This window comes from Loxodonta africana, chromosome 10 (genome assembly GCF_030014295.1).
Source record: "Loxodonta africana isolate mLoxAfr1 chromosome 10, mLoxAfr1.hap2, whole genome shotgun sequence".
Taxonomy (NCBI): Eukaryota; Metazoa; Chordata; class Mammalia; order Proboscidea; family Elephantidae; genus Loxodonta; species Loxodonta africana.
The window spans coordinates 25,113,321-25,124,499 of NC_087351.1; the positions used below are offsets into that span (position 1 = coordinate 25,113,321).

At 35.3% G+C, this 11,179-nt stretch overlaps 1 protein-coding gene across 1 annotated transcript; it reads right to left on the reverse strand.

Annotated features, from left to right (window-relative positions):
* Positions 1–8,727: 8,727 nt before the first annotated feature.
* LOC100675228 (olfactory receptor 4K15-like) lies at positions 8,728–10,881 on the reverse strand. Its single transcript, XM_064292230.1, has one exon. The coding sequence runs from the start codon at positions 9,755–9,757 to the stop codon at positions 8,801–8,803; it is 957 nt and encodes a 318-aa protein (XP_064148300.1). The 5' UTR covers positions 9,758–10,881; the 3' UTR covers positions 8,728–8,800.
* Between the last annotated feature and the right edge of the window lie 298 nt (positions 10,882–11,179).

Here is an 11,179-nt window from a genome sequence, read left to right on the forward strand (position 1 = left end):
GGCCGTATTGTTAGACCCACAGGGGGGAAACATAGGCTTGCAGGAGGAAGCAGCAGACACCAAGCTGTGGGAGGAAGGGTGGGGGTGGGAAAGTGTGTATCACTGCTTACTTGGTGCTCTGTCTTCTGCTGGGAGCTCTGTGAGTTTGCTTTCCCATACTCCCTGTCCACTGATCTCTGAAAAGAGTCCAAGATGGTGAATATGTGCTGTGTTAGTGGATAGAGCACCTCCACTTGTATCTCTCCTCACTCTGTTCTCTGTCAATTTCTTATTCCATTCGGTGCTTGGTTGAGTTCTTTATCTCCTCATGTGATGCTTACAAGTTGATGTTTGTCTCTGTTTTACTTAGTTTTTCAGATCTGTGCTATAAAGGGACAGCTTGGTGCCTCTGTTTATAGCACTGTCATGGCTCTATCTTTCTATATGTTTGTTTTAAAGAATGCTTACAAAATTCATAGGTATTTTCCTTAAAGCATCTCCAAAGACCAAAGTTTCAAAATTGTCAGTAATAGAAGTATAATCTTCTTCTAACCCTGTAGTTTTTTATGAATTTCAATTGAGATAATATATAAAGATATAGTTGGTAAACTATATAGTGATCATTCAATATAAATTTGGCTTTATTGTTATCATATTCATCTTTTGATACAGCCCTTTATTAACTTTTTTTAATTCTATGTTTCAGGAAAGAATCAATGGTACATTGCAGAATAGTGAAGTTATAAAGGAGAAAAGAGAGTTAAGCATTTTTTAAAGCATACTTTATATTAAAGCCTATTCCAATCTACCATTTAACTTACACTATTTCAAAAGCATAACTTCATATTTTGAGTATGGCTTTCTATTTCAAACACTAGACATCAGAAGATCAAGATAATTGCCTCAAATTAAAATGTGATAACAGTTAAAGTGATTACTAGTAAAATAAAATTGTAAATTAAATACAGTCCTGAAACTTGAACACTATTGTTTAAATATGCTATATTACTTTAATATTTTGTACATTTTTTGTATTTGTCACATTGAGTAGAAGAAGCATGAATTTGACAGTGGTATTAATTTTATAGGAAAATAAAAATATTCTATTATTAGTAATAATTTTAGTCTAAATCAAATAATTATTTTACAAGCAAAAGATGGGGAGTCTCATTTTACTCCTTTCTAAAGTGGTTTGTTTTTAGTGATAAAAACAAATGCTAAAAAACAAAGAAAACATGTTCTATAATAGAAAAATATAGACTTCTTATAAAAAATCAAAATGATGACCTTATAATTTTTGAGAGCTTTGAAAAATATGTACTCTCACTTATGTTTTATTGGGTAATGTTATAGATTTAATTATGTCTCCCCAAAATGTGTGTCAGCTTGGCTAGGCCGTAATTTCCAGTATTGTGTATTTGTCCTCCGTTTTGAAATCTGATGTAATTATCCTAAGTGTTGTAAATCGTAATGTCTATGATGTTAATGAGGAGGATTAAGGCAGTTATGTTAATGAGGAAGAACACATCTACAGGATTAGGTTGTATCTTGAGTTAATCTCTTTTGAGATATAAAGGACACAAGTGAACAGAGAGGAGAGTGACCTCATACCATCAAGAAAATGAGCCAAGAATGGAGTGCATTTTTTGGACCTAGAGACCCTGCACTGAGAAACTTCTAGACCCTGGTGAAGATTGATGACAAGGACATTCCACCAGAGCCGAAAGGGAGAGAGAGAAGTCCTTCCCCTACAGCTGGTAACCTGAATCCAGACCTCTAGCCTCCCAGACTGTGAGAGAATAAATTTCAATTTGTCAAAGCCATCCACTTGTGGTATTTATGTTATAGCAGCACTAGATAACTAAGACAGGTGGTGTAGACTAGATAGCAGGACGAAGAGATCAGTAAAAGAATACATAGAGCAAAGGCATATATTTAGCAATGTTGTTGAGAAAAAAACCTCTAATTATATAGAGAAAGATATCCATTTTGGTATGTACTCATTGAACTACTAACATTGAGTGGCAACACTGAACTTCAATTTAATATGCTGAGACAATGAAACATTTACTGTGGACCCAGATTTTTATATTTTTACTACTGCAACAGTATATACATACCAAGAAAACATTTTATAAGCCTATGTCAGTGTTAACAGTGGTTTATCTCTGGGTGAGAATCATTTTATTCTGTATCCATTTCTGTATTTCCTGAGGTATTTGTTTTTTTGCAATGAGCATGTATTATCTTTTTAACCAAGGAGCCCTGTTTCTGTAGTGATTAAGCACTGAGCTGCTAACAGAAATGTTGGAAGTTCAAACCCACCAGCTGTTCTGAAGGAGAAAAGATCGGGTGATCTGCCTCCATAAAGATTACAGACTCAGAAACCCTATGGAGCAGTTTTATTCTGTCGTATAGGGTGGCTATGATTCGGAACTGACTCTAGGGCACACAACAACATCTTTTCATCAGATTAAAAAGAAAAAAAAAAAAAGTAAGACTCTTTTGAATTGACATGGTTCTATGACTTAATTTAGACAAATCAGGTAAGTAATTTGATAAAATTAAAAATTATCTTTAATTGAGACACACACAAACGCATACACACACGTAACAATATATATAGTTATTATCCCTGCATGTTCTAATTAAACCCGTAACCTATTGCCATTGAGTCAATTTCGACTTGTAGAGACCCTGTAGGACAAGGTAGAACTGCCCCGCATGTGGTTTCTTCCAAGGAGCACCTGGCAGATTTGAACTGCCGAACTTTTGGTCAGCAGCCGTAGTCTTTAACCATTATGGCGCCGTTTTTTAATTTTCATTTTTTGTATTTATTTATATCACTATATATATGCAATATAGTACATATTGTTTTATAACCTACCACTCGACAATTATCATGAATATTTGTCCGTGTCAATAGAATACTTTTATGTAGGCTTCTGAAAATGTATTTTTGATATTTTGTTATACAGATATTTTCAATTTGCTATTATTATTTTATAATAACCACATTTTTAGCTAAAACTTTATGGGCATATGTAATTATTTATTTAAGACATATTATTATAAGTATACACTATAGAAACCTTATGCTCATTATGCTACAACCCTGCACACTAAATTAATGTATGAGAATGCTGATTCTTCACCTCTCCCTTTCTTGGCAAGACAGTGTGTCACATTTTTTATCTTTACTCATTTGCTCCATGAAAGTGCATCTGAAGGATGTTTCCATGCATTTAGAGATTATTAAAGGGGTTGGCCATTTATTCACTCCTGAATGGGCCCTTTGTATTTTTTTCTCAATTGCCTGTCCATGTTCTTTGACCATCTTTCTATTGGTCCCTTCATCTTCATATTATTTACTTATAAAGACACTTTACCTATGAAGGTATTATCTTTCTTACAGATATTCCACAAATACTTTAATTTACTTTTTTCCTTTTAATTTTATTTATGTCAAATTTTCTATAAATTCATTTAAAATATTGTAATAAATTTAGATCTATTATTTTCACAAATAGTTTCTGCTTTTGTTGTCCTGCTTAAAAAGCTTTTGCCCACTAATGCATTTTCAATATTTAAAAAAATATAGTGAAAATGATTATAAATCACAATTTCAGTTTTCCAACAAAACTTTCAAAATGGTGGTGGTTATGGGAAAAGTATATTGGTGAGTTCTTAATAGTGAGTCTTCGAGAGGTCACATCTTCAAATTCCGCACTTACTGGACAAATGGGAGTGCTTAAGCAGGTAAGCGTGGTTATGTAGGATGCCATTTATATGATAATCAAAGCCTTATGCTAAAGGAGATAAAATTCCCTCCTAGAAATTATAAGGACCAAAGAATATTTGAAGAAGGGTAAGGAATGAGATTTTCAGCAGGCCTCTGAAATCACTCCACAAATTTTCCACTATTTCACCTACCCGGTTCATTTGCCTAGTACCAGGATAAGGAGCCTTAGAAATCTTCTGATCTCTCTTGCAGGTCCCTTATAATTGGCCATATAGTATTTTTAACTTTAGTCTCCTAAAATAAATCAAATCTTAAGACAAGGAGTTACCAGAGAAAGATGTAATACCAGAGGTTCAAGTGATCAGGCGGAAGTCTAAGATATTCTTGTTTATTATCCAGGGAGGACCAAAAACCAATTAACTCAAAGTAAAAATGTATAAACATTTGTTTATTTACTCATTTATTTGCTGTGTATTTTAAAATAAGGAAGCTGAAATTATAATCTCTCAGATGATTGAATTTGATTCTAAACTCCACAAGTAAAGGAACCAAACTTTTTTTCTCATCACAGTCAAGCCTGTGCCTCACAAAAAGCCTGTTTATAAAAACTCAAAAAATAGTTGCCAAATTCATGAATAGATTCATAAATAGTAATATGAATGGTTATATGCATCCATGAATGAATACAATGCAGCTTTAGCATTCAGAATAATGATTGATGAAACATGAATGGTTATATTATTATTCTGCTCTTGTTTATAAAAACCCATTGCTGTTGCTTTCATTCTCAAGCATTGCAACCCTATAGGACAGAGTAGAACTGCCCCATAAGGTTGCAGGAAGCAGACTACTACATCTTTCTCTAACGGAATGGCTGGTGGGTTCACACCTTTAAACCTTTCGGTTAACAGCTGAGCACTTAGCCACTATGCCACCAGGGCTCCTTCCATGGTTATAGACAAAACAAACCAAGCCACAGAGTAAGTCATAAGTACACATATACATGCATATATATAAAATCTAGAATGCTGCACATACTAACCCTGTAAAAAAAAAAAAATAGTTTTATTCTTGTATTACAAAATCTCAGCTAGAGTGACCCAGCTAGAATTTTCGTTGTATAAATTGCAGCCTAAGCATTCTAAAATAGTATGTTTGCCTAATTTTGTGTGTGGAGATCCATGCAACAACTAAAGAAATGTGTGTGCATAAATGTGTAAAGAAGCAATTTAAGTGAGCACAGTGGCCATTCACAGTAGAACCACACTGTGTCCTATAACTGGAGAATAAAGTCAGAGATCACGGGGGCTGAGTCTGCAGAAGAGGAGGATGCACTCTTGCAGACATGAGGTTGAGTGGCATGTAAAGAATTAGCTCATCTCAGGACAGTAAGGGGGAGTTCAAACAAGGTGAGACAAATTCAGTCTCACTGACAGCAGTAAAAGAAATAGAAAAATATATTAAAATATGTTGTTTATAAAGAGCTTTTTTTGAAGTGACAAAAGTATCAAAACTTACATGAGTCATTGCTGTGTTGCCATATAGACTTTACTGAGTTTACATTTGTCGACTCTTTTTATTTCAGAAGTTGCACCATAATAACCTGAGCTATCGTGACAGTAGGAATGTGATCTTATACTGTTTTCAATCTGTCTCACTTGTACTTTACACTCTCTGTTTAAGAGGAGGTGGAGATGAAATTGTATTTGTCTTTGAAGGATAAATTTTTCCCAGTGGAACCATTACTAACAAGGTCTTTTATGTCATAGACTAGCAGGTATTATTTCTACCTAGGGATTCACATTTCTAAGACTCATGCCCAAACCTATTTTTAGCCTCTTGTTACTAGTATGGCATTATTTTCTTATGAATATTTATTCACAGGCAAGATGTCTGGGCATTTTTTACGGTTATCATTAGATTCTCATGAAGTAACTTTTATTCTCTCTGTGGGCTCTGTGAAATAAGAATTGTTTCAAGCCACATTGTAATTGCTGTAATAATCCATTTCCATTTGCCATCAAATTGACTCCGACTCATGGCAACCAGGTGTGTGTCAGTGTAGAACTGTGCTTCATTGGGTTTTCAATGGCTAATTTTTCAGAAGTAGTTCACCATGCCTTTCTTCTGAGGTACCGCTGGATGGACTTGAACCTCCAACCTTTCAGTCAGTTGCTGAGTGTATTAGCCAATTGTACCACCCAGCGACTGCTGCTGTAAATAGATACAGCAAAATATGGAAATAGAGCAAAACTATAAATCACTTGGGCAATATAGAATATGTCTTATTTTTCTGTATCCCTCAGTTAAATTTAATTCATTAACTTTTAAAAATTGAGTATCTACTACATCCAAAACCACAGAACAGCAATTCAAGGATGAATAAGGCAGAGTGCTTATCTTCAGGTTGTTTGCAATTTAGAACAGGTAATTAAAGAAAATAAACAATGAAAAATAATACAAATAGCATAATATACATGTTACAAGAGATGAAAATTTCATTAGAAATCAAGGAAATGCGAAATAGAACTTGCTCCCTAAATTAACATATTAAAATATTATTCTCAATGATGCAGAAATCTGTGCTTAGCATGCAGTGAGGAAAATAATCTGAAAAGCAATTTTGAAAGATATATGAAGAAAGTTTAGAATACTCATATTGTGTTTTCCTGACAAAGTCTGGGAAACCTTGGAGGAAGAGGATCAAAAACTTACAGAAAATATCTAAATAGCAAAAAAATATGTAATGATGAAATATATATGTAATGGAATATGGTGTCTTTATTAAACTAATGATTATTAATAATTTTTTTAATTGGAAAAATGTTTATCACACTTGAAATACATGAGTATATTCACATTATGGAGAGTGACAGTGCTTATGGGAGCTTCCTGTGAATCACTTTAGGCTCTGGTCACCTCACCGCCAGCACATACATATTAATGAACAAGGAGATCCTTCGATCAGAGCCTGGCCAAGTGGAAGCTCTTTATCTTCAACCCGATAAGTAGAGGGTTCCTGGAGCCCACAGCTCAGGGCTGGGGTCCATGAAATGCCATTTTCTCAGAATCACCTGCTCCCATTCTGGATAATGCCTCAATGTTCTGCTTGGGAGATGAGACTCTCTAACCCATAATGAGTGTCTGACTCCAGCAGAGATGGCTATGAATGAAGGTCAGTGGTTTGAGTGGCAGCTAAAGCAGAAGAGGGCATGCAGTGCAGACCCAGCAGGAGATGGCATTTCCTAGACGGGCAGTGTAAGGGACGGGAAGAGGTTTGATCTTGCTCTTCTGCCTAGTTTTCTGTGGGTTTCTAGCTGTATCCTCTCATTCACAAAGTGGGCTATGCTTCAGACTCTGAACCACGTGTTTCCAAAATAGAGTGACCAGATTCCTAGTCCAGGATTTATGTTTTTTTTAAAACCAGTGACTGCATTGATATGTCTAATTCAAGTTCCTATAATAGGTGCATTGCAGACCTTAATAATTTTCTAAAGAGATACTAGGAGAACAGAAGTTCACAATCTGTCCTGATGGAGTACTTTTTGAATAGAAGGGCCCAATCTATAATGCCTGTCAGTTTCCTGATACCTTACTTGAAGCATCCAGTGGTATGATCCTAATTTTGCCTATTCTGAAGGAAACCCTCTATTCTTGTGAAAATGAAGGGAATAATTGGATTGAAGTCTTGAGAAAAAAAAAAAAAAGAGTCATGTGGGCTTTGAAGGAAGAATACACGACAGCTATAATAACTAATCCTCACCATGAACATAAAGCCTTAAACTATTTTCCATACTGTGGGGAGAAATTGCATGCAGGGTATCTGCAGACAGTCATTGCCACCCAAGTAATCATTGATCCTAACGCTGGTTCAAGAAAGAAGCAAGTAGAATGCAAGATTGATGAATCACCCAAACAAAAAGACCAGGATGATGGTGACAAGTTCTTGGGGTGAGTTATGCTCCAAATCACAGTGAATGCATAGCATGAGTAGGATACTTCCACAGAGTCAATGTCCATTTTTTGCACAGCTGTACCTGCCATTCCAGAGTGAGACCACCTTGGAGAAAGTTGGGCTGGCACATGACACTGGAGTAACATCACAATGTGTTTTCAGATCGATGTTTTCCAGAGTATCTGCCCTTGAACCAGTGTACAGACACCATATCAAGGACTGATGAATACCTGATTCACAACATATGTAATGTGGGTCTTGTCCTATTTTTATGTAGCTGAATTGCTAAGTGTCTAATGCTTAATGTGCTGTGCTATATAAATATTTTTTGGATTTAGAACTGGTTAACTATCATATTTTGATGTCAACAAGGTTTTAGAGAAAAAGTGACAAAAGAATCAATGATACCTGAACAACATCAAGTTATGTTATAAAGCTGCAAAAAAAAAAAAAAAAAAATTGTGTTGTGCAGAGACCCATGAAGTTCTGTATTTGAAGAGGAAAAAATGGAACAACAGCAGACTTGAAAAATGTTATGTTGAATTTTTATAAATTTTTTTACATGTTGAGTTAGTCTATGGATCTTTTTATTGAGAGCACAAATGTTTTGATGTAAAATATGTGAAAAATGAGAACAGATGGGATTACTTTTGTGCTAGAACGAGATTTTACAATCTCTAGGAGTTCTTTAGACCATAGTGCAACATAGCATTTTAGTTTAGTTGCTAGGATTATGAACCTAAACTTTCAGGTATTTAAATTCATAAAATTTACATTGTACAATAATTCATGAACATTTTGTCACTATTTTTATATAGAAGAGTGTGGATGTTAACCAAACAATATAAATTTTGAAATATTTTAAAGATACTATAAAGCAAAAACCTAACTTGCCACTGAGTCGATTCCGACTCATAGCAACACTATATAGATACTATAGCAAATATTACATATATAAAAGAGATTGCATAATCATGTATAGGGTTATTTAATACAAATACTTAACTAAAAAACATACATTGCATTTATCATTGTAAGCAACTGAGTTAAAAATAATAATGGTCACAAGAATAAGGTAAAATCTACATTTATCAACCTCCTTCTGTCCACTCAATTCAGCAAATCTACTCTGTGAGAGACTGCTGGATAGGGAGCCTGGACCTTATGTACCTGCCCTTCAGTTTATGCATTGCTGATTTCACCTCTTTATTTCTCAATGTGTAAATAATGGGATTTAATATAGGTGTGAAAACTGTAGAGAACACAGAAAGGACCTTATCCACTGGGAAATTGCTGAAAGGCCAGGCATAGATGAAGATGCAGGGCCCAAAGAAGAGGGTCACCACAGTGATGTGGGCTGTCAGGGTGCTGCGGGCCTTGGCTATGCCTGTTGAAGACTGATGTTGCACAGTGACCAGGATGACCACGTAGGAGATGAGCAAGAGTAAGAATGAAGTCAGCCCCATTAGACCACTGTCCAAAAGCATCAAAACTTCAGGAACATAAGTATCTGTACAGGCAAGTTTGATGACCACAGTAAGGTCACAATAATAACTATCCACTACATTTGGGCCACAGAAAGGTAAGTTTACAGTGAAAGCCAACTGGCTCAGAGAGTGCATAACCCCAATGACCCAAGATCCTACAACTAGGCCTGTACATTTGCACAAGTTCATGATGGTTGCATAATGGAGGGGTTTGCATATAGCTACATACCTGTCATATGCCATGGCTACAAGGAGCATCATTTCCCCACCGGCAAAGACATGGAGCAAGAATATCTGGGCCATGCAGCCCTCAAAGGAAATGGTCTTGTGTTCATGGAGGAAATCATGGATCATTTTGGGAGTTGCGTAAGTGGCCAGAAACACATCAAGAATGGAAAGGTTACTGAGCATGATATACATGGGTGTGTGCAGGGTAGGTTCAGAAATTACTGTGAGGATAATGAGGAGATTTCCCAGCACAATGGCAATGTACAAGAAGTTAAAAAACACCAAGAAGAAATATTGGAGCTCTCGGGAACTGGAGAGACCCAGCAACACGAACTCAGCCACCCTAGAATAATTTCCCTGGTCCATGGTCTCAAGGTACAAGAGAAGTACCTAAAAGGGATACATTTGTTATTATCAAGAGTGAGAAAAGTAAGCCACAACTTTAAAGGATTTTTCTTAACATTAATTTAAAATGCTCTAGATTCATTCTTATTCATAAATGTTTTCTCTGTAACTTTGACAAATATATTTATCTCTCAATGATCTGTACTAATGAAGGATGTCTGCAAAGTGCAAATATCATAAATAAACCAACAACTACATTTTATAAAGTTGTGAGTTCAATCTAAGCTCCTCGAACGCTAAAGAAATAACAGCTCTACTACATTGCAAAGGCCCCAATCAAAAGGGGATGCTAAGGGATCCAGATTTTATACTACCTTCCTTGCTCTGGTTCATTATCAACTCACAATTATCTGCAAGCAGTTTTAATTCTTAGAGAATTCCCAAGAGGCCACATCTAGAAGAAAAAGGCCTACCTTTTTACCTGATTTTTGTTGTTGTTGTTGTTAACTATGGTTTACTATCGTCTTGTCTTTTTCTACTACTTAACTCCCACAACTACATCATTAGAACTGTTTAATCTCTGAAGTTATGATAGCTGACTTGGTTTAAAGAAAAGTCCCTTTCTGTTAACGTTGAGCTATGTGAGAATAGGTAACCAGAAGTGGCTAATATGTTGGTAAAAAATATCAACAGATGAAGTGATAATAGTCACAAAAAGCAAAAATCTGCTTTAGTTAAAATTGTTGAAAAGTAGAACATTTGAAGGTCAATGGTAACATTCTAATGATTACTGAAGAAACGTTCCTGGATGTAGAATGTGTAGGTTTTAACTAGGATTTTTCTGACATAATAAGATAAGCTATATTCTTTGAAAAATATCCAGCAACACAATTCTTTCTCCTTAATCAAAAATTGAAATTATAAGCAATTTGTCAATACATTGTAAAATAATCCATTCTGCCTATGTTTTCTCTGCAGCTTTGTTGGAACAGTGCAAAAAAGCTTCCAAGGAGATAGGCTGTGATTCGAACATTCATAAAAAATGAGTTTAGAAGTTCAAGAATCTCTTAGCTGAAGGAAGGCAGTGTGTTTTTGTTGTTGTTGTTTGATGTAATTAGAAGCGATGTGTCAGTCTCTATAAAAAATTGTGGAAAAAAGATGGTGTCAGTGGACAAAACTGTTTCATCTGAAAATGGTTTTACATAAAATTAGTAAGCATCAAACTTTACAACAATCTGATTGTAGGAAGACAAGGAAATATAAGGAAATTAAGACTCAGAGAGGTTATCTAATATATTCAAGATTTTACAACCAGCAAGTAAAAAATCAAGAACTTCATCCCAAGCCTTCAGGACTCTTTCGTTACTCTCAATAGGAGAGTCTCTAATGGAATGTAAAAGTAAGAACATACGGTGAAAGTAACTATACAGATTCAAAAATGAG

Bases quoted from the DNA above. Each gene is read 5' to 3' on its own strand.
- LOC100675228 (XM_064292230.1), bottom strand. From the start codon at position 9,757: ATGGACCAGGGAAATTATTCTAGGGTGGCTGAGTTCGTGTTGCTGGGT.